The sequence below is a fragment of the Callospermophilus lateralis genome, chromosome 9 (genome assembly GCF_048772815.1).
Source record: "Callospermophilus lateralis isolate mCalLat2 chromosome 9, mCalLat2.hap1, whole genome shotgun sequence".
Lineage (NCBI taxonomy): Eukaryota > Metazoa > Chordata > Mammalia > Rodentia > Sciuridae > Callospermophilus > Callospermophilus lateralis.
In genome coordinates, this window is record NC_135313.1 from 53,224,140 (window position 1) to 53,249,604 (window position 25,465).

At 36.7% G+C, this 25,465-nt stretch overlaps 1 protein-coding gene across 1 annotated transcript; it reads right to left on the reverse strand.

Moving 5' to 3' along the window:
* Window positions 1-25,111, reverse strand: Plekha3 (pleckstrin homology domain containing A3). The gene is made up of 8 exons (XM_076865884.2): window positions 24,709-25,111; window positions 19,545-19,661; window positions 13,575-13,730; window positions 10,732-10,868; window positions 9,116-9,280; window positions 5,856-5,899; window positions 4,277-4,392; window positions 1-2,037 (listed from the first exon to the last, which is right to left on the reverse strand). The coding sequence occupies exons 1-8, from the start codon at window positions 24,746-24,748 to the stop codon at window positions 1,910-1,912; spliced, it is 903 nt and encodes a 300-aa protein (XP_076721999.2). The 5' UTR covers window positions 24,749-25,111; the 3' UTR covers window positions 1-1,909.
* Window positions 25,112-25,465: the final 354 nt, after the last annotated feature.

Here is a 25,465-nt window from a genome sequence, read left to right on the forward strand (position 1 = left end):
TTAGAAATGACTATTTTTTATTTTTAAAATATTTACAGAAAACTTCACATACTTATCCATCTGTAAAGCAATAGAAAATGGGCTTGACTATTTCCTATGAATTCAAAATCTTATTAATGTTTTCATTATAAATGTAATACCTAAAAAAAAAAAAAACAAAACTACCAGAAAAACTTTACCAGAAGCACCTTGACCTTCAAGGTTTCATCACTGTGCAAGTTCTTACCACAAAACAAACAAAAACAAAACCTGACTGTCCATTCAACATGGAAACTTACCACATTATCAATTTTTTTTTCAATTAGACATGAATATAACTTATGAGCAGGAAGATTCCACTGACACAGAGTAGTCTGTGACCTCCGTGCTATTTAAAATCACAAACATGTTTAGTAGCATTTTATCTATATACATGTTAATGTATAGAGATCAATGATGTCATATCTTAAACTTAAAATACCTATAATTACATATCTTATCTGCGTAAATATCAACTATTAATTCATTCCAAAAAACTGCCACATAAACTTATAAGACAAATTTAAAGGAAAATAAGCTACACCATTCTAAGCTCACAGGCAACAAAAAGCTAAAAGTATGCCTCATTGTGTATTTACCAGCAGGCCTGAATATACAAATGAAATCATATCAATAAAGAATACTATTAACACTTAATAAAGACTACACAGAATATCAGTGAATGTAAAAAATACAATATATTATATGATGAGTTTCAATGCAAAAACCACATATTTATTAAACACATGATTAACTTAAAAACACCAAGCCAATTTGTTTTTTAAAGTGCTGCTCATCCAAAATCTTGGACAGAACTATCATCCCAAAGTGAATAAAAAAAAAAAAGAGAGAGATTACAAGGCAAACACTGACAATAGACATGGACAGGCACTATCAAACAAATGCTAACTGCTCTTTAAATAATGCCATTCTCAACTGATACAGAACAGTCATCTTGACAGGATTCCTTTTTTGTATAAATAGTCATAAATTAAAAATGTCTCTAGATATTCTAAAGAGCTGCAAACAATACCTTATAACAGCAGCTTAATGTCTACTTCAGGAAAAAAGCACTAAAATCCTCTTCCATTGAAAGTCATTTATTTCTCTGGTGTAAGTGAGCCAAGTCACTACAACATCATCCTCTTTTGTAGAACAAAGTAAATGACAACATGTAAATTTGGTAGGTCACAAAAGTTAGAAAACAATCATCTTTGAGGAAACAAGAAAATAAATAAATAAAATTAAATACTTTAACCCAACATTTGGTATTGACAAATCAGTAGTGTCAACTTCACATATGAAGGACAGCACAGTCTGGTTTTTAAAGAATATTCAAAATGTCATGTTATTTGGGCTAAAGATATTTAGAATATTAAGCGTTTCCTTTTTTCTTAAAGGAATTTGATACAATCACCATCAAGCTGCTATCATAACTCATTTTAAGCTGGGGTAAAGTGACCTTTTGGTCCATGGCACAATTTACATATATCACACTTCTGTCAAACTGAAACCTTACAAGATTTCGTGTTTATAAGCTACAATACACACTGACCAAGATGTCAGTCCCTCACAGTTTTTTAGAAAAATATCTACATTTGTCCTTATGGATGTCAAAATGTTACAGCATCATTTTTTTTTTTTTTAAAAAGAAGAAAGATGCACATTCATACTGTGAAGTTATTAGGAAAATACTCTTGCAAATAAACTATATAAAGATAAAATACACTTCAAAAGTATGTGGGTTGTTTTTTGTTTGTTTGTTTGTTTTACAATATTCTATAAAGTGCAGAGAAATACTAAGTAAAGGGAAAAACTACTCCCTATAACAAGTTGATAACAGCAGCTTTTGCATAGCAATACTTAGAGGAAGTTGGACACTTCAGTTTCCTCAGGAAGAGAAGGATGGAAGAGGATCTTCCAATTCAGATTTTTTTTTGGCCATAAGTCTGCTTTCTTCAGGAATGGTTGCTGATGCCAAATCTCCATTAAGTGTATTTCTTGAACAGTGAACAGGTCCTAGTAAGAAATTGATTCAAAGGTTAAACTCTTATCAGTATTAACTCCAGACCTCTATGAAAGAACATTCTCAATTCCGTGTTCTGAGACATGAAATTCCTTTAGCTTCCTATTAATATTTTGTCTGTTTAATAAAGAAAAATCTAACTTTTCTACTATTGACAATTATAAGGAGAATCCTCAGAGTTCATGAGATAATTATGAAACTATCTGAAGTAGAGATTTTTGATTTGTTCATTGCTAAAATTGTGGTTGGCACATAATGGGCAGTCAATAAATACTTGCTGAATTGAATTTAACCTTCCTTAATTAATTATTGCTCTTTCAGTCTATTTTAATGCTGTTATGTCCTCCTTGCTTCTATGCAAAGAATCAAAGATCCAAAGCAGATTATATGTCTTACCTAAGATCTACAACTGGTAAGAGAACTAAGATAAATTAAAGTCTTCCTCTTCATGAGACTTTCTAGGCAAAGTCCCCATCTTTCCACATGGAATGAACCTCAAAGAAATACCACTGAAACTCCAAAAGGACACAACTGAATACACTAGCACAGTCCTGCTCCAGAGTGGATTATTTTATACATATTGTTTGAATGTACAAGACCATTTATTACTTTTCTAATTTAAAAAAATATTTAAAAACAGAAGGAGTTGTACCTCACAAGAAGAACATTTGTGAATAAAGACTTTCAATGAAGACTGCCAAATGCAATGTATATGCTTTAAAAGAAAGAGTGGTAATTCTCTGCTTTGTCAACTAACTGAAACACTAGCTTTAGCATAAACAGAAAAATCTAAAGATGAAACTTTTGACTTTGTCTATTTAGAGAAGTTCTGAAAAAATGAGATAATCATACATATTTGTGTGTTTATGTGTGAGAGATTAGTTTTGTTATAGTCCTAACAGCTGAATTATGGAATGCTAAATGTACTAAGGCATATAAACCTAAATCTTTTTAAAAAATCAGGACCCAGAGTCTTAAGAGAGAAAGGAACTAAGGAAAAATGGCTAGTTTTATAAAAACTTATCACAAAAGATTCTCCTTAAAAAGAAAAAAGAAGTATCATTTAGGGAAAAAAAAGCAGAAGGCAGCACACTGAATATTCTCAGGAATATTCTTTTTTCACATCTCCAATGTTCCAACTTAAATTCAAAACGATGGTAAGTATATGTTCTATGTCAATAAACAGGTTATTAGTTCTATTTTAAAGAAAGATGCCACTACCTTCTAAATATCTGAAAATGCCACCAGTCCCATTCAGAATCCCATTATCTGCATGAACTTTACCTCCTCCTCCAACAAAACCTGTTTGACTTCCTTTTAAGTAAAACAGCTCTATCTTAATCAGTGTGTCCTACATAATCAAAGACTAGAAATGCAATGACATGTTTTTTGTCCTACCTAGCCTTGCTATGATTTAGCTGGGTTGTCCTAGGTTATCTAAAAAATCTGACCACCATTTACTGTGTCACTTCCTAAGAGAAATAAAATCGGTGTTCCAAACAAATGACTTACAAATGAACTTTTGGAGCACAATCTGCTCCTTAATTGGGAACTATATGTAATTTCTAAACCCCATGCTTCCTGGGAGATAGTAAAGACTAAACAGTAATAGTCTATTGGTGGCAATATAATAAGAAGACGTATTCGTGTTCACTAGAAATCATGGTCACCACTGTCGAACTAGGTAACCTAATACACTTTCAAAGCTTTTTTCTCTTCAGAAACAAAAAATAAAAGTTCTCATACAAATCACAAAAATTTTCCTAAAAATCACAATATAACCCTTCTTTAATACAAGAGAAAAACAACGAATAAATGCTACTATCATTCACCACTACTACCAGACAGAATTATTGTCCTTAACCATATCAAGGCACATAAGTAAAAACAACTGATTTGTTTTCCTTGGATTTAGAACTTGCCTTTATTTTCAAAAAAAAAAAAAAATCCTACCTATAATTCATGCTTTCTTCTAAAATGTTTTTTTTCAATGCAAATGTAGCAGGAATAAAAAGATTATATTTTATATATACATATACATATATATGAATATAGATATTTAAAAAGCAACCCTCAGCACTTCTTAGTTGATAACAAAGCTGTTAGTAACTAGATATATGAGCAGCTGTTACTGTATGCTCCAATGTCAGTATTCTTATTTCCAGAAATTACAGAGTCCACAACAAGTATGCTAAAAAGGCCAAAGAAAGAGACAAACTCCATCTAACTTACTATCTGGGTCTTCAAGGGGAATATCATTACAAGAGTCTGTATCTGAGTAAGTTCTCCTGCGTCGCTGGGAGAGTCGGTGAAGTGTAGATACTGGTTCTTTTATAGAGTAGCTACTCCTATAAATTAAATTAAAAAAATTGAATTATAAGACCTCAGACAAAGGAAACCACTATAACTTAATTGGAATTTTAAATTAATTCTCTTAAATCGAACGAGGACTATTTTTATGCCTAACAAAGTCAGCAACATTCTACTCATTCAAGGGTCAAACTGCAAGCAGTCAACCTACTTAAAACCAGCCTCAGGTAACCTGGAGAAATGGCCTCGGGTTGAATTAAACAGAAAAGGAGTACAATGAAGAAATGGCTTCTAGAGAAGAAGGTCCACCAAGGCAGTACCCGTATCAGATGGTTCACTAATATTTGGAAAATAATTATGGGTTTTACAAGTGCACAAATCTGATCATAAAGGACATGACAAAGAAGTATACGGAAAATGCTGGTGGCAAACTCACTGACAGCAGCAAGAGAAGATGAAGAGGGCCAAAAAAAGTTTTTAATATTTAGTCTAAAAAAATTAAACATGGAAGCCAATCACCACCACCAACAGTACCTCAGAGGATATTTTATGTGAGCCAAATATTACTGTAATTATTGACAACCTTAATGCATCAGAGATATCATATATAATTCATATCTTCATAAGGCAGAAAGGGAAAAGTACAGTTTAGAAACATTTCTTTCATAAACTTAAAAAAAATTGTTAATGATTGTTTAAGCTTCCATATTTCTAGAAAATTCAGTTGGTAAAACTCTTCATTCCCTGACATGGTTGGATATACACATCATTTCTGGCTTCCTCTGAGCATATGATGGTTCAATCAACGATAATATAAGTGTCAAGAGAAAAAAAAAAATGACAAAACAGTAAGTGCTCAGCACTTAACATTTAGCATAGAGAAAGAGATGCTAATGAAACTATAACTTCACCCCTTCCAAAAGAATCAAATACGACAACCGCTATAATCTAAGACTATTACCTAAGCAAAACAAAAAAAAAAAAAGGAAAGAAAACTTTAATAACCTGGTATACTGGCAAGATCTAACTAGAAGGTATAATTTTTAAGTGTGTTAAAAGGAATATATACTAAAAGATCACGTGGATTTCTCTTTTCAGAAAGATCTTTCTCATTTAATAAAACTATACCTTAGCATGTATATAGGATGCTACAAAAAGCTGATGTAAAATAAAATGAGCCTCAGTTGTGCAGCCTCACTACATCAAGTATGCTTAACAATCATTTGATACATTTACAATACCTAAAAAAGCTCCAATGGCTGGCAAGGTGCTTACCTTGGATAAACTTATTCACTCCATTTTTCTTTCCTGATTCTCCACTGGGACCAGGACCTGACATCAAGTTCTAAGAGATGTATATACACTGATACTGTGAGGAGTGAACCAGAACCACACTTTACCCATGCAGAGTTTTCATTCCACGCCACTGTTAGAGGCCCAAAGAATTTCCTAACTAGGCATAAGTTTGAAAGAATGTGGCCAAAAGAAAAGGTTATTTTACCTCTCAGAACTGCAAGAACCAGGGTGGCTGACAGAACGCTTCATCTGGAAATTAAAGAAAAAAAAAGTTAGCAAGATCCACATGTGAATTAGAATAATGCAGCTCTGATTTACTATTGTTATGACAATTATCATAAATTTAAGAAAAAGATTGGCCATCTTAAGACTCAAGAAACATGATTAGCTCAATGTCAACCTTTCTCCTTAATAATAATCATTGATTGGAAAATTTCTCAACACATACCAAAAACATGCTGTATTCTTTTCTCAATACTAAAAACTACTATATGTTTGAATATGTATATATACATATATGAATATGATAGGTATACATGCATAAAAATATTAAAAAAACAGTATATAAAACTAATCCAAAAGTCACACTTTTTGTAATAAGGACTAAGCAGCAAGCCAGAAAAGTATTCTAATAAACATCACTTTCTTTTTCTCTAAAGGGCAGGCATAGATAGTAACAAAGCTTCTCTTTACCATTCAGGTAGCTAACACACAGATGTTCCAAAGTGTGGCTTTCATAGAGAATAGCATGAATAATTCAAGTCTTTAGAGAACTCAGATGAACCCTAAGTCTCAAAAAGGTTTCTACCACATATTTTAAACATAATTATCTGATTAAGCTGAGCATTTAATGTAACAAATACTAAACGTAATTTAGAAGCTTAAATTCCCATCAAAAAATAAAGGTCGGCAATCAAATAAAACAGATGATTTCAACATTTAACAAGGTAGCAGAAAGGCAAAGTTTATACTAAAGGTTTAAGGTGGTTGCCTTTATATACATGGAGTTAAGAATCTCACAAGTACAGATCTAGAATTTATGTTATGCAAATGCCTTCTATACTTGAAACAAAGCCATTAGTTGATGAGAAATACCAGTAGAAATATCAGATATGACCAACCCAATTTGTAGTCCAGATACATCTAATATGACAGTCATTAAGACGCAGATAGATACTAACATGTCTTTTAACAGAAATTACTTCCTTAAGAATTACTTCATCCGGTGATATCCTCACCACAAGAAGAACTCAATCAGTTGCCAAAATGACAACTGTCTGCACCTAACATGATGATTTGCAATAAAGTTAAATGCAAGTTTATTCTAAGATGGGTTCAATAAACTTGATGAACCAGTTTTAAAGATCAGATTAAATAGTTTAGGAGCTCTCAAAAATTTCAGCTTCATTTTTAATATAAGCAAAATTTCATATAAAAAATAAATTGTTTATTCACCAAGTACAGTAGTGCACACCTATAATCCCAGATATTCAGGAGGCTGAGGCAGGAGGAGTGCAAGTTGGAGGCCAACCTGGCAAGACTGTGTCTCAAAATTAAAAATAAAAAAGGCTGAGGATATAGCTTAGTGATAAAATGTCCCAGGGATCATCCCCAGTACAACAACAACAACAAATAACAAAAGTTTTTCATATAAATAAATAACTCATTAAAAAATTGGTTTTTTGCCTATGAAGACTATCTGAGCTTAATTTCCATGCTGTGTCTCTGGAAAAACTGCCATAACCCACAATTCTTGCTTTTTTTGTGTCAAACAAAAGGGCATAATCAGGAAAACTAAGTGGCCTCTAAACTAATATTTCTTAGATTAACTCACTGGATTTCTTTCTATCTATATCTATCTATCTATCTAATCATCTATCTTATCTATCTATCTATCTATCTATCTATTTATTTTTTGTGGTGCTGGTGCTAGAGATTGAACCTAGAGCCTTGTGAATGTTAGGCAAGCACTCTACCAGTTGAGCTAAATGCCCAGCCCCTAACTCATTGGATTTTTTGTAACTTTTCTGCTGATTAAAGATTTTGATTTAAAAGAGTCAGTTATTATACAGAAAATACATATTTGACTTCTCCAAAGACAATTCCTAAAGAGTTCAATGCAAAAATTGTAGCAATGAAGTATTTTTATTGCATTTGATTCTATGTAGTATACCTTTAAAAACATAATAACCCAAGTACCCCTCATGCATCAACCTCAGGAACAGAGAGAGCACTGTACATCCAACTCAAAAGATTGGTTTCTTTTACCTGTTCTAAATACATGTTATTTAACAATTTATAGCATATTTACAATTGTTCTAAAAAGCTCATTTATAATTGTTCTAAAAGGGTTTACTATGAGAGTACTAAAAATAAGCAAAAAGGATATTAGCTGACAAATTTCAGAAATACTGCACACTACCTCTTCTCAACAATTCACACTAAATTTCATCATAAAAAGAGGCTCTGAGAAGTCCTGGCTAGACTATCCCTATCAGATTGGGACCAAAAAAACCTAATTCACTAAGTCAACCAAAACTTCCCAAATAAACTGACCATAAAATTTATCTTCATGGTACACCTATCTCAGAGGACATTAGAAAACAAAGCTCTAAATAAATTTAGGAATAATCTTTACTAAATCTCATGTAATTCAATTTGCTGGGGTGGGTAAGAGAACCTAGGAATAAATTGGATCCTATTCTTCTAACCAATAACTCTTCAGGTAATTGCTAAAACAATAACCATGTAGCATTCTTCCTCCTAAAAACACTTTAATGAAAAAATTTAGTCTTATCAAACCTTATCTCACCTACAAGTTCCCCACAGCATGCCAGAGCAAGTTCAATAGCCTGAAAAGGACAAGGAATCCTCCGCCCCCAGAGAAAAGAGCTCTGGTTGTTCAAGTAATCAAGAGGAAAGAAACCAACTTTGGACAGGCAGCATTAACAGGTCAGATCCTTCACAACAACCCTCTGATAGAGAAGACACTCTACTGCACAAATGAAGAAACTGAGGACCAGAGAGATTAAGTGACTTGCCTACTTGGGGGGTCAAAACAAATGCTGATTACAGAATGCTGTTCCCACTGGAACATGTTTCAAGTCCCTTCCAATCTTCTAAAGACATGCTTCACTGCATCTCATTAGGAGGAAAACATTGCCCCACTATAAAGCAAGTGTGCTCACAACTCTTTCTGAGTCCCAGCACATACAGTGCATTACAATGTTTTCCTGGGGGCAGCAGCTCAGGGGCAGGCCTGTGCAGCCCCTTCCAGGGAGAGAGTAGATCTATACTCATGCTTAGCTCATTAGCAGAGAGGTCCAATGCAAAATACAGGATAAACAAAAAAATTCAGTCTTTCAACTGTTTCTTCTCCATTGCCTGTTGCACCCCACCCTTAAAATTAAAAACAAAAGAAAACCCAGAATCAATATCACTAGAAGAAAAGCAAGAAATTCAAACCATTTGAACAGGAGAAGGCGACACAGGAGAAACCAAGGGATCCGGATGGGGCAGTTGAAACATCTCGGGTTTAAACTTGGCATTCGCTATCTTCACACACTCCTCAAGAGTTGTGATGAATGTATTACACGTGGCACTAAGCAGAGAAGAGGCTTCGTTCATGTTCTGAAAGATTACATGTAAGAACTTGAGCAGACTCACACACAGCTACATGGGATCATACACATCCTTATAATCAAGTGATGAAACATCATTCCAGTGGACCCATGATTAGGGTATGACTTAATAACTTAGGAATTACTTAAAATACACTACCTGATAACATTAAAGCAATGCATAAATATGAAATTTCTGCTTCTTAGGTAAACAATGTATGAAATCAGATTCCAAGAAAATAAATTTTGCATTTAAACCAAATAGCATCCTGAAAACCTGTGTATAAAAAATTTATCTTGGAGAAACCTTAACTGAAATGTGATTTCTCAGTTCTCTATTAGAACTTTGAAGGTGTCACAGCAGTGGAACATTCTTGGGAGTTACTTAGAGCAGCACAATTCTAGTCTATCCTTCCTTCACCCAGTCTACTTCTTCCTTGGTAGAATAAAAATCCTAATTTTGTTCAGGGCGATAAGGGGGCCTAGCCTTGGGGGATGACTGCACACTCATTTAAGCCCGTCTTGGCTATTCTTTGCCAAATATTCATTCCTCAAACTCCCCCCAAGTTTCTTTCGAGCCAGACAAAAAAGATGAGAAGTCAGCTAGGGGATTTCTAGGATTTTTGCTCCATGATCAAAAACAAGAACAGTAAGTTGAGAAGGTCTCTCTACTCCTGGCCTCTCTGTGACCCTAGTAGTCACCTGAAACCTAAGGCATGAGGAGAAAATTCAATACAAGAATGGCAGAACAAGCCCAGGCCCCTGACGTGGACAATGAGCTTTGGAGCAGTGTTAGAACACCTGCCTCAGGGAGCTTGTGGTAAACAGCTCAGTGACCACAGCATTCGCCAGCGCGAAACCACTCTCACCTTCCTCACTAAGACCCCTTCCCCCGCAGGAAGGAGGAAGATTTCTAGTTCTACTTCTACCACATTAGGCAAAGGGGACTGGGGCATGTTGACCTTCACCCAGAGACTAGAGGGCTTACCAGCTCCCTTCACCAGAATGGATGACCCTATTTCATAGCCAAACCCTACTACTAATCGGGATTTTGAGTCCTTCATCACTGTTCAGAAAAGAATTTTTTAAGTTATTTCATAAAGATATTAACTCTCAGTAGTTGAAGCTGAGACCTTACTAACAAAAGAAAGATTGAATAACAGCTGTCCAGTGAATTCATGCACTTGGCCAAGAGATCACTGTCCGGAATGCTTCTCGTCCCAACCTCCAATCATCAAAATGGTTGCAAAGACAGATTCCCCAGAGAAAAGGAGTCAAGCTTGACTCTGGCTAGACACATAACCTAGAAGGTACTATATATTTCCAAAGAGTCTATAGCAGAGAGATCCCAAAATAGATGGAACTAACTCACTGTGAAAATACTCCCCTATCATCCTATAGGATGATGAGGACACCCAGGCATAGTTCAAAGTGGACATGAGAGGATCCTTTCTCTTATACCTCTATGCTGGGAGATGAATGATTCTCATCATGATGAACAAATTCCTGGATTGTATGAACCTGCTGCATTAGGAGGTCACAGTAGAGGCGAAGTTCAGACATTTTGGTTTTCAGAGATTCACTGGTTTCACTTATTTCTGAAAGAAACATACATAAACATCAATTAGATCATTTTCATATTCCTTGGGCAATCCAACAAAATTTAATCAATTTGAATGGAAGGCCAAAAATACCTTTTTGACCTATAGTTTAAGAGATGTAAGACCTTGGAAGTAGGATAACAGAACCCTGAAAAAATACTTCTTTAGATAACTAGGGGGAAAAAAAAATAAAGGTCATATGTCTGCTGTAAAAGTCACATAGATTAATTATAGATATAAAGTGAGGATCCTGGATGTTTCACACAGGATACTTCTACTCCATTACTTGTCCCCTGCCAATTGAAAAATGCCTGTATGTCTCCTTTTGTAAATTGGCTTTTGGGGTCCTTGGCACATTTTTTTCAGCTCTGATGTTTTTCTCTTAAAAATATATACATTGATAATTTTTTAAAAATTCTTACACATTAAAGATAATAATCTTTTATTATCCCATAGACCAAATACTTTTATAGATGTTAGCTTTCTTTTCGTGTTCTTTGTTGTAATATAGTGTGGCATACAGGAGTTTTTAACCTTCCTATAATTAAGAATACTGTATATATTTATTTTTTTCTGTTTCTTTGACTTTATTTCACATTATACAGTTTTCAGAATTTTCAGTAACAGCTTACTTACTTCTCCTTAACTCCAGACAAACTTAACTATTCAGCCACCATCTCAGCCACTCATAGGCTCATTCCTTTTTTTAATTTTGGTATCAGGGATTGAAACCTGGTTCAAGGGGTGCTTAAGCACTGAGCCACATCCCCACTCCTTTTTTATTTTGAGACATGGCATTGCTAAGTCACTTAGAGCCTCACTAAATTGTTGAGGCTGATCTCCAACTTGCAATCCTCCTGCCTCAGCCTCCCAAGTCACTGGGATTACAGGTATGCGTCACCACACCTGGCAGGCCAATACATTTTAAATCAGAAGTTGCAAAGGAAGAAAAATATATAAACATTCTGGGGCTTCTCCACACTCTCTGAGCCAAGCCAATGCCATTGCTTTCTGGTACTAGCCACAAAGCTACTTCTGCAGAATGTACCAAAGCAGATCTATCTGCACATTTGATCTAACCTAAATCAATTTTTCCCAAAATTATAGTCCATTCCTTTGTTTCTTTTTAATTATGGTAAAATATACATAACATAAAATTTGCCACTATAGCCATTTTTAAATGTACAATTCACTTGTATTACGTACATTCAGATGTCATACAAACACTATCATTATCTGTCTCCAGAAGTTTTTTCATTTTTCTCAATGAGAACTTTATACTCATTAAACACTAACCCTGTTCCCTCTTTCCTGTAGGCCTGGGAACTATCATTCTACTTTCTGTCTGCATAAATCAGACTGACTATCCTTGGTATCTCATATGTGGAATCATCCAATATTTATATTTTGTGATGAATTTATTTCACTTTGCATAATGTCTTTAAGGTTCACCCACATTGTAGCAAATGTCAGAATCTTCTAAGGTCAAATAATATTCCCTTGTATATGTATCACACATTTTGTTTATCCATTCAACTATCAACATTTGTGTTGTTTCTATCTGTTAGCTATTGTAAATATCCATTGCTTCTTTTTTTTTTTTTTAAAGAGAAAGTGAGAGAGGGAGAGAGAGGGAGAGAATTTTTTAATATTTATTTTTTAGTTATCGGCGGACACAACATCTTTGTTTTGTATGTGGTGCTGAGGATCGAACCCGGGCCGCACGCATGCCAGGCGAGCGCGCTACCGCTTGAGCCACATCCCCAGCCCCTCCATTCCTTCTTATCAGCTCCTTAGATGTACTTTATCCGTCATGTTCCTTCCTATATTTGAGTAGTAATGTAAATTTCATCCTAAGCCTCCAATTTTCAATATCCATAATTTAGTTGTCTTTATTAATTTAATATTGTTTTTTAAATATAAAAATTATATATTTTCAGTGAAAAATTTTAGAAAACACAGAAAAATCAATCTATGAAAACACAAATACTGTCATTATTTTCAAATTATATCCACATATGGTTCAATTAATACCATATACCATTTCCTTTGCTTTTGACATTTATTTAATCTTTTTGAATTAACAACCCACCTTCATGAGTAAGTCAAAAGGTACTAAATGGTATACAGTGAAAAGTAAGTCTCCCCAGAAATTCCTTTTTTCAAAGTAACAACTTTGTAACAACCAACTCTTATATATCTTTCTTAAACCAGCCAATGAATACTGACACTATGTTAAATTTTGAGTCCTGCTTTTATTTATTTATTTTTTAATTTTCTATAGTCATAGAGGCACAGAATGTCTTTATTTTATTTGTTTATTTTTATGTGGTGCTAAGGATCGAACTCAGTGCTTTACGCATGCTAGGCAAGCACTCTGCCTCTGAGCTACAGCCCAGCCCCTCCCTTCATTAATGATTGTTTAACCCTGGGCATTTTCTCACATCATTAAAACTTCTTGTAAACATTTTACTGGCCACATAAAATATCAACTAATGGAAGCACCAGTTTACTTACTGAACCATTCCCCTCAATTTATACCTTTACACTGCTTACAAATTTTTAACTATGATCACCTAAATATATATGTAAGTCTTCTACATTACTGGTTATTTCTTTGCAGCAGATTACTAATAAGTAGACAGGGCAACTTATTTTATGTCTTTAAAAATGCTCTTGCCACAGGGGAAAAACTATAGTTACCTTTTTCCTTTTTAGTCCTAGTATCAGTCAAACATGCTTTGGAGCTCCCCAGAGCAACCAGCCACCTCTGTCTTTCAGCTGCATTTACCGCCTTCATGTAGAAATGCTGCTCTCCTGGAATAATTAATTCCATTCTTGTGTTGTCTGCTGAATGAACTATGATGATAAACAAAGGAGAGTACAGTTAAGAATGTCAGTAATTTGGGGAGAATCAAATCACCACTCTTGCATAATATTAGATGCTTCACACACCTAAACCAACAAACCATGACTCACCGTGAAGACAGAACCACTGTCTCAGGGGCTTCCCAGGGGCACCTTCCAAACCACCCTTCTTGCATGGACCCAAGAGCAATCTGCCAAAGCGATGGCAGTATATAATAGAGAAAATGGACAGATTAACTACTGAGAATTGAGGCACTCCCTTGATACCACCTATACCACCTTAAATACATGTTAACTAACTTCCTTGAAAGCAGAATGTATGTTTGGTATCCCCCAAGCCTAGGATAGTGTCTAACATATAGAAGGAATGCAACAAATAATAATTATGGCCAACTTCTATTAGAGTTGGAATCTGGAACACCCCTCAAAGGATGTTAGAAAACCCCCAAAGCAGCAATGTTCAGAGGTGGGGCTTTAAGAAAAGATTAGATCATGAGGACTCTAACCTCATCAGTGGATTAATCCATTGATAGATTCATAATCCAAATGGACTGCTAAAATGTAGTGGGAACTACAGGAGGTGAGATTAGTTGAAGGGATTAAGTCCTTGGGGGTGTGCCACTGGGGCCTATATTTTGTCCCCAGATCCTTCCTTTCTCTCTCTCTCTCTCTCTCCTTTCTGGCCACCATGAGGTAAGCAGCTCTGCATGATCACAGTGTCTCTACCATGATACTCTGTCTCACCATAGGAGTCAGCTGATTATGGACTAAAACCCATGAAACAGTGAGCCAAAATAAATCCTTCTTCCTTTTGTCAAAGCAACAAAAAGCTGACTAGCACTCCTTCCATTAGAACAGAAGTTCTGTGATAGGCCCATGACAGTCATCTAGAAAACACATGAATTTTGAAGACTTTCACATCTTCTACTCCCTCCACTTCCCCTCCTATGTACACACCCCTTCTGATATTCTGACAGAAGAGAGCTAATCAAGAACAAATCTGAGCCCATCCCAAGTCTTTGTTGTAAAATGAAATCTGTGCTTTACTGTCATTAAATGACGAGTACTTACTCAGCTCTGGACAGTGCTGGTCGAGGGGAAGATAGGAAGAAAAATGGAGTCATTGCTCATATGGAATGACAGTTTAACCAAGGAAACAAACTAACACACCAAAAACCATCAGAACACTTACATGTTGAATTCTGTGGTGCAAGATTTCACATGTAATTATGAGAAACGTTATAAGAGACATCAAAAAGAAAAGGCTTCCATATCAAGATCTAATGCCAGCAGGATTTACTGAGGAGAAAAACAACATGAGAAAAGGCCTAAATGAAAAAATAAACACAGAATGTACTAAGGATATGAGAAAGCAAGCCTTTCAAGAGAGCCGTGTATTGTGTTGCAATGCAATATTCATATTCACGAATAGACAATCTGATGGAGCTATATTATGAGGGGCCCAGAAAGTCTGGCAGAAGCCCTAACTTAGAGAAGTAATTACTAAAAACTGACTGGATGCTCAGTGCATTATGGCAAATAAGTGCCATAAAGGCACTTATATGGCCAAAATTAGGTGTAGATACTGAAAGTTACAACCGTGTAACAATCAGTGACAAGTGGGAAAGATTTTTATATCAGGATAAAACTACAAAAAACCCAAAACTCTAAAATTAACTCTTTTTTGCTAATCACTAGTGCTGGTGAAAGCACCAATGCCTACCTTAAAACAATTCTCTGATTTCTTTCTTCTTCTTCTTCTTCTTTTTTTTTTTTTTTTGTGTGTGTGTATGTGTGTGTTACCAGGGACTGAACTGAGGGATGCTCTACCACTAAGCTACATGCCCCCAACCCCTTTTAATTTTTATTTTGAGATAGAATCTTGTTAAGTTCCCCAGGGTAGTCTCAAACTTGTGATCCTCCTGCCTCAGCCTCCCCAGTCAGTGAGATTACAATGGTGCATCAATGTGCCTAGCTCAATGGTCTAATTCCTAATGATGTTGCTACAAGATGACTCACTTTTAATTATGCCAGAACCTACGCATCCAATCAAGGATGGTCCTCTCCAAAGCTGTCACCTGAGAAGTTAACAAACCTGAGAACAAAACTTCTAATACATCATGTCCCTAAGAAAACAAATGATGGATCAGACCTCTGTAGACAGAACTACAAAGCATTACTGAGGAAAATTAAATACCTAATTAAATACAAGGCCACATCATGCTAAATCAATATTGTTAAGAATATAATTCTTCTAAAATTAACCTATAAATTCAATGTCACTCCAGCCAAAATTCAGCAGATATTTGTGGAAATTTACAAGCAGATTCTAAAATGTATAAGGGAATGCAAAGGGCCAATAGCCAAGATAATACTGACAAGGAAAAAAGTTAAAAAACTTAAGACTACAGGATACAACGAATATAAAGCTAAAGAAATTAAGACAGTGTGCTATTGGCACAAGGATAGAAAGAAAAGAAAAACCAACAAACAAACAAAAAAACCCATAGAATTAATCAGCCTAGAAAGACCCACAGAGACAAAGACACCCCTATAATGCAGGGGGGGGTGCTATTTTCAAAAATGTGCTCAGTTAGATATATCCATATGGAAATAAAATGAATCTTGATTCTTACCTTACATATCTAATTTGGAACTAAATATAAATGGTAGAACAAGAAAACTTCAAAAAAGTGACATAGAAGATGTCCTAAAAGGGGAATCAAATGTTCTAGTAAAAATTATTTGCAAAATGGACTTTGCTGAAATTAAAAACTTCTGTTCATCAAAAGATACTAATAACAAAATGAAAATACAAACAGAGTGAGAGAAGATACTTGTAATACAAAAACTCATTCACATTATACAAAGAAGTCCTGTAAATCAATGTGAGAGATAGTCAAGTTCAGAAAATGGGACAAAGAGTTGAAAAGGGACTTTAAAAGAAGAGGATATTCAAATGACTGTTTAATATTCAAGAAGAAAAAAAAAACACTCAACATCATTAGTTACTGAAAAAATACAAGTTAAAGTCACCAAGAGATACCAGTATACCTATAGAAATATTCAAAATTTAAAAAAATTGGTAATGTCAAGTTTTGATGAGACATAGATCAAGTGAAATGCTCAAAGTCCTTCTATCAATAAGTTGATATCAATAAGTTCATAGAAGGACTTTGGAAAACAGTCAGGAATCATCTCTGAAAAAGATTCTCCCCTTAACCAAATTTCAGTCAGGATCTTTTGAGTCCTCAGCTCCACTGGGCTTCCATCTCCATGCTGATAGAGACCAGTTTCAGCAAGAACTCTGCCAAGTCAGAATCTCCCATCCTGGATATCGCTTTACCCTTGTATATGAACAAATTCTCTATTCCTTACCACCCTGCTGGAAGTAACTGATCACCCTGACCTACTTCAGCAAGAATCCTGTTAAGTGGGTTTAGTTAGAATCCCCAGTGTCCCTAAAGTTTCTTAGTAACTTTTCAACTGCCAGTTCCCCTGTCCTGCATTTGGGTTGTCAGATCCCACTTTTCCTTGTTGTATTCAGAGTTGAGCTCACTTTCTTTCCTCTGCTACAAAACCCACTCCCTATATCTATCACCGCAATCCTAAATAAAGCATGCCATACTATTTTAACAAATGTCAAGAATGTTTTTCTTTAACACCTCTTAAAGCTAAATATATAAAATATTCAATGCCTCAGCAATTGCATTCTACTAGACATATACTAATTATAAAGGCCTACTTATGTTTAATAAAAGAAATGTGTAAAATGTTAACATTACTGAACTATACATTTAAAAATGGTTAAGATGATAAACTTTATTTTATATTTATTATACCACAGGAAAAAATTTTTTAATTAAAAAAATGTTCATGATAGCTTTACTTATTATAGTCTCAAAGTGGAAATAACCCAAAAGTTATGGACTATTCACACACAGGAATACTACATAACAATGACTGAACCAGTAGAATATGGTTGGATTTCACAAAAATAATGCTGAGAAAAAAGAAACCAGACACAAAAGAAAATACTGAACTGCTCTAGTTATAACAGGGATAAAGGCTAGATGACTGATGACATTTTAGGGGATAAGTGGCTAAGCGGACCCCCACAGCAGATTTCTGAGTGTCTGGTGATAACCTAATTCTTGATCTGTGGTGGCTACACAGATTCTTTCACTTTTAACATCTGAACATTTTTTAACATTTATGATCTTTTCTATGAGTTTGTTATTCTTTAATAAAAACGATTAAAACAACAATGACAACAAAAAAGATGTTGCCATGGTTTGAAACTGTTTTGGAATAGAATTCCACAGCTATCATTTAAATATTTTCAAAGATGGCAAAGCTTCTAACTTTGTAGTTTTGATTTATGACCAGACCTCATCTGGGATTATCAGGAATAAGATAAACAAACATTTTTTTAAATAAAAACGAATGTTCTGGATGTGTTCTTCTTGTGCATTTATAAACTGGCTCATAAGGCAATTTCAAGAAAACACTTTTAAAATGTTATAGGTGGTGATAATATAGTTGAAAATAATTACAGACACCAAAATGAATATATGGAAAGCCAACACTTTTTTGGGTATATGTTTCAGTATATTTGTTAAAAACATGCATGTAATAAAAAAAAAAAAAAAAACCAGGCTGAAGTGCTTCTATCTCTATTCATGTAGCCAAGACTCTCTTCCATTAAAACTGTAGTAACAATCAACTAAAGCAGACATGATACAATCACCGGGCACATGCAGTTTGGTGAAAGCTCCCCAGAAGACATCACCTTCTCCTCTTTGAGAATATGGATAATGAAAGAATCTACTAGTAACTCTGAGATGAAGGTGAGGAAACAGATGTTGTAGATAAAGAATGTGCATCCAAAGAAGAAAAATACCCTTAGTCTCCTTGAGTAAATCTAACTAAGAATTACTAGAAAAATCACACAGAAGTAGCAATCTAGCCCTGGAAAAAGTAACACAATGCAATAGCTGCTGCTCTGGTTGAATCTAAGAAAATATAGAGAGGTAAAACAACTCTGGAGTACCTGGCAGCTATGAGAAAGAGCTCACCATTTCCAAAGAATTATTCTTCACCAAGTACAAGTATTTAGGCTACAGAAGGGGGATGAGAAAAGCCTAGAGAGAATTTAACACACACTCTTCTAATGCTCTAGTTTTTCCTCAATTCACTCTGGAATTCAAGACTTTTCATTATAATTTTGTCTGATTTCATACTGCCTATCCCCACACCAACCACCCCAACCACAAATATAAATGAATCAATGATCCATGAAACATTCTGGAAAATTACAGCATGATCTAGTGCTTTATTCTCCCCCCCCCCCCCCCCCCCGCCGGAAGGGAAGGAAATCATCTCTATCATCTAGAACTTATCTCCAGTTCAGCAGATAATCAAAGCTTATGCCTCTGACTTTATCAATACCCATCAGAGCTGGCATGGTCATCTTCAGAGCTCAACTTTTAATCTTTACAATACCTTTCTATAAGAATTAAATAGAATGCATATGGAGGCATCATAGACAAAAAAGTGGCATCCAGCAAAAAACTGCAATGGTCAAACTGGAAAAGTAGCACAGTTACTCTGAATTTCAATTCACAGTACATTTATAAAGGGAGAATTATCAAAACCAATGCTATATGCCACTCCTGACTGCTAAGGAAATTAATAGCACTAGAAAATTGCTACAGAATTGGAAATGCTTTTGTCCTCATTTGGAGCATGCTATAGAACCTTTATTACCTAACCTCAAATTCCTAATTCCCTATTTTTACTCACCTTTAATTTCACAAACTGCCATCTTTATACTTCCTTTGCTCCCTTTGCAAACATCATCCTGTGAATCATAGTAGGATAGAATGCCATTATCTAAAACAAACCAGCGAGGTTGCCAACCTAAAAAGGTCATAAATAACAAAGGTTAATAAGAATTTACTTTTATCCCGTAGAAAACTGTGATTTCAAGCCCTTCCATATACATGATTTCTTGGCTCTCAAGAAACATCTGACAATAAAATTTTTAATGGCCAACACTTGCCCAAAATGTCCTTGCTAGAGAAATGGTTCCCTGGAATCATCTTCAATAATATCCCTACACAAGGTACAACATAATTGCTCCTTTTCATGAGTACAGACTGAGTATCCCTTATCCAAAATGGACCAGAAGTGTTTGGGATTCAGACTTTGGAATATTTGCATATACATAATGAGATACTTTGGGAATGGGCCCCAAATCTAAATATAAAACTCATTGTTTCATGTACACCTTATACACACAGCCTGAAGGTAATTTTTTACAATATTTCTGGTTTTGTGATTCATCATATGAAGTGAGATGTGGAATTTCCTATTTATAATATGTCAGAACTCAAAAAATTTTAGATTTTGCAGCATTTTGAATTTCAGGTTATCAATGCTCAAACTGGAACAGTAACAGAAAACAGAGATTTTAGACTCAGTTCTACAATCATTCTTTTTGAATAACCAGGGGCAAATCTTTTCATTTCAATAAATCTCTAAAGTACCCAGTCTCCAAAACAAGTAGGTTGCACAAGATGACCCCTCAGCTGCGACCTAACCCTCTAATTCTACAGTGGCCTTCCCTTCTCTTAGAAAATACATTGCCTAAACAAACTCCCTTAAACACTATATAAGAGCTAAGTGAATTCCAATTTTTATACAGACTCTATAACCTATGTAAGAACATATATTCCCCATGACCTCCCTTCCCTCCTCTGATCTTCTACAGACTTGGCTCTAAGGCAAACCTGGTAAGCAGGAAGATGGTTTTCCTTGGTGCCCAACTCCCACTCCTCTTGCAAACCAAACTCCATGTTCCCTGGAATCTTATCAAGCATGCTATTAATTTACAATAGTTCACTAACTAACAACATGGTGACCATGCTGGAGGCAGTGTGACTGTCCTTGTTCTTTCTGTAACTATTAAGTCACAATTTGGCACAGGTATTCTAGGCTAAAATGTACCACCTTTTAAACCACTGGTGTTCAAATCCTGCTAGATTTAGCTATAACCAGTTATATGCTTAATCAATTCAGCTTTTCCAAGGCCAGATAGTACCAAAAAAGGGCAGACAGGTGAAATATTCTTAAACCTTGTTTTACAAACCCAGGACTTTCTTCCCCAAAAGGCTTTACCTATAACACTTTTGAAATGACAGCACCAAGTCATCATTAAAAAAGTTAAATTTTTGGTAGCACATGCCTGTCATCCCAGTGGCTTGGGAGGCTAAGACAGGAGGATCATGAGTTCAAAGCCAGCCTCAGCAAAAGCGAGGCACTAAGCAACTCAGTAAGATCCTGTCTCTAAATACAATACAAAATTGGGCTGGAGGGGCTGGGGATGTGGCTCAAGCGGTAGCGCGCTCGCCTGGCATGCGTGCGGCCCGGGTTCAATCCTCAGCACCACATACAGACAAAGATGTTGTGTCCGCCGAATACTAGAGGATAAATATTAAAATTCTCTCTTCCTCTCTCTCCTTTCTCTCACTCTTAAAAAAAAAAAAAAAAAAAAAAAAATTGGGCTGGAGATGTGGCTCAGTGGTTGAGTAGCCCTGAGTTCAATCCCCAGCACCAAAAAAAAAAAAGTGAAGTCAAAATAATTTTTATAAGAAAGTAGAGAATGCTATAATACAGTTCAGAAAGATAGATGTCCAAAATAAATAAATCAAGTAGCCTTAGATGCCTGGAAAATATTTTTTGCTGTTGCTTTTTTTGGCACTGGGGATTTTAACCCAAGGATGGTTTACCACTGAGCTATATCCACAGCCCTTTTGATTTTTTTTATGTTGAGACAGAGTCTCCCTAAGTTGCTTAGGGCCTCAGTAAATTGCTGAGGCTGGCCTTGAACTTGTAATCCTCCTGTCTCAGCCTCCTGAGCTACCAGAATTATAGGAGTGCACCACCACACCTGGCTTGGAAAATCCATCTTTAAGAATGCTATATACCCTAATGCGGCCTGTCAAATTAGAAAGTTCTTTTGAATACATGGACTTTATCATGTTCATCGCTGCATTCCCAGCAATTAGAATGGTGGTTGGTACCTGGCATAACAGGTGTTTAAAAAATATATTCCTCAAGTGACAGAAAAAAACAAATGTGAGATCTTGCTATGATCCATAAAAAAACAGACATTAAATATTATTACCCATAAGTATTGAACATGTATAGAAATGATAAAAACATATTTCCAAATAGTAATTCAACTTGGTGAGCAAATTATAAGCAGAGTATGAAAGTACATTCCTCCACCATAGATCCAGTGTACCTATAGAACAAAGTATGATTCTGCAAATGTGGATTATTGCGATTCAATATCTATTTATTAAAACAAATATTGAAGCCAGGCACTGTGGTACACTTCTGTAATGCCAGCAACTCAGGAGGCTAAAGAAGGAGGCCTGTAAATTCAAGGCCAGCCTAGGCAACTTATTAAGACCTTGTCTCTAAATAAAGCAAAATGGGCTGGAGATATAGCTCAGTGGTACAGTGTTTGTCCAGTATGTTTACCAAAAGCCCTGGGTTTGAGCCCTAGTAACACACATACACACACCAAAAAAAAAAAAAAATTCTTTTTTTTTTTTTTTTTTTTTTTTTTAGTAAAATGATTCATTTTTTGTAGGAACACAAATAGTGACCATGGTTGAATATATTATTCTAACCAAGTCTGTTAATAATCACTATATACCTTTTTTGAAGAAATATTTAACATCACAACCTGTTGTATAAACATTTACTGTGGAAAAGATCCACACATTACTCCCTTTTAAAAATTCCTCTTTAAAAAAACAAAACAAAACATATTTTTATATCAAACTACCAAAAGTTACCAAAACTCTTATTCTACAAAGGATTCCCAAATTACACTATAATTACACAGGAGGTCCTTAAAAACCACTTAACATGGACAGCTGCTTGTCCTACAGACCCAAGATGAACTAATTAATAATCGGCATGTGGGGGAGCCAGATTTAAATTTTAAAAATGGAATCCTTCCAAACCAAAGATTTCATTTCAGCAAACTCTACATAGCTTACTAGAAGTTACCTAAAATGTTCTGCAAAGACTAAAACCTAAGACACAGGGGCTCGGGATGTGGCTCAAGCGGTAGCGAGCTTGCCTGGCATGCATGCAGCCCAGGTTCGATCCTCAGCACCACATACAAACAAAGATGTTGTGTCCGCCGAAAACTAAACAATAAATATTTTTTAAAAAATTCTCTCTCTCTCTCTCTCTCTAAAAAAAAAAACCCAAGACACAGCTGGTACTCAGTACCAAAGGATATGAGGAAATTGCCAAGACCACGTTTCACTCCAAGTGAAACCTCACCTTAAATTATGACTCATCTTGGTAATTGCCATTGCTCTGGGCTACTCAGAAATGGTTCATCTGGCATGAACTCCCAGGACACAGTGCTTACAAATATTTGCAATGAGGCAATCACTTGCAGCTCAAAGCATAGAAGCTACTGACTCACCATTAATGTGATACCTCAACCAAACACTAACTGTGCTTCTCACAACCACCCAAATGAAAATACTTAATAAAAAATATTTGTCCTGGGGTCAGTGGTAAAACACTTGCTTAGCATGTGGAAGGCCCTGAGTTCACTTCTCAGCATCACCAAAAAGTTTTTAATTTAATGTTTTTAAATGTGCCTTATTTTTTAAAATGTTTTCTGTTAAAATATGATAGTTAAGGAAATAAATTTTTATTTTGAACAAAATAAAACATCAGTGATTCATAATTATTAAAGTATCTGCTACTGTATATCTGGCTTTAAGGTTCTAATTAATCAAAAACCAAGAACAACTATGGCTCAGTACCTATGCCTTATAGTGTGTATATGCAGATTTTGTACAAAGTCCAGTAAACACAAGTTGAGTACAGCATATAATCACTAAAGGGTTCAATATCTTTGGCAGAGTAAGTGGGCAGCAAGTCAATATTTGCCATTATGTTTAACCAAGAAATCTGTTTACTATTCCAATGTTTTAAATACATTCCCCTTCCTCTTATTTGGTGAGATAACAGAACTCAGGAGTAGGAAGACACTTCCAGTTGTTGATCACCCAGGCCTAACAAAAAGACTGAGATCCTGAGAGAACAAGCCATTTGCCTAATTTAGCGCTGACTGATAGTAGAGAGGGCACTACAATTCAGACTTAAGAGCTTTTAATAGCCTTCATTATCATGGAAAGTGGCCCTTTCCACTGAAGCTATTAACAGTATGTAGTTCTTCCTTCCAACCCATCTCATGGATGAATCTGACAAGCCTGCTCCATTTCTGTGTATTGCACTTTCTTGCACTATTTCTCAGTTACCTGAATTCCCAAACGTTCGGATACTTCGTTGAAAACCAACCCCTTAAAAGAAAAATACCTGGGGACAGATTCCAAAACCATGCTTGCTAAGTTCAACAAGTGAACTTCTAAAATCAATAGTGTTGTTCAGGAAGTAAAAAGGAATATTGAAAACATCTCTTAAAATTAAATCTTGATCCTAAGAGTCCAATCCTGTCCAATACCCCGGACAACTCAGTTACTGACAAACCACTGACTATTAAGTGTGAACAAGGGCTGAGAATGCAACACACATGGGGGTGACTGGGAATAGTTCCGGAGGCCACAGGGGGCAATCAGAACTATTACTACACCAGGGGGCAATCAGAACTATTACTACACACAGCAAAGAAGTGGTCTGGTGCACGTCCCATCCTCAGGAAGGTGCGCAGTCTCGAACTCTCCTCGGCGGAGGCCAGATAGACTCCAAGAGGGACCCAGAGGGGAATTAAGCTTTGAATTCGCTATGAGGGTCACCACCCTCCAGGCAGAGAGGGGGCCCCTGACCCACCATCTCCACAGCCTAAGCCTGCCCAACCCTTCCGCCTCTCCCCGCTGACTCTGGACCACGGGAGCCCCGATACCTGTGAGATAGTTGGTCCACTTGTACAAAACCCCCTCCATGCTTCAGAGCCCGGCGCCACGCATCCTCCTGGCCAGGCGCCGGCCGCGCAGATGGGGGTAGGCACCGGGCCTGGGGCAGCCCCTCCCGGGCGCCCCGGCCCCCTCCCCGGCCCCCGCCGGTCCTAAGCCGCCCTCAGCCCGCGTGCGCCGCCGGGACGTGGCGACTTAGAGGCCGGGACGGCGGGTGCCGCGTGGTGCTCGGGGGCCGCGAGTCGCGCGCTCAGACATCCCGGGCGAGCCTCGGCGGCGGCGACCGTGGCAACGGTAAAAAGACGACCGCAGCCGCCCTCCCGCTCGCACTTCCGCGGCCCGGTGGCTCTCTTCCGCGCCCCGGCGCTCCCTCCTCCTCGCCCGCCTTCCTTCCCCCGGGTTCCCCGTTTGTTTTCATTGACCCCGACGTCGCTTTCACTTCCTGGATGAAAGGGGCCGGCCCGTCCCGGGAAACCCCTCCCCGGCGGCGGGGCTGCAGGAGCGGGCGCGGCCTGCCGCCCCGCCGCTGTGCCGGAGGCGGCGCAAGCAGCGCGCGCGGGTGCGGCGCAAGTCTGGCCTCCTCCTTCTCCGCCCGGCCCTAAGGCTCCGCAGTCTTCCTTCACTTGGGCCCTGCCATGCTCAACCCTGCTCTGTCTGAGCATGAGCTCCGGTGCATTAGTCTCGGGGACAGTGCCATAGGCCTCTCCAATTAAGAGTGTTCCTGTAGGGTAGCCTAAGGTCCTTTGG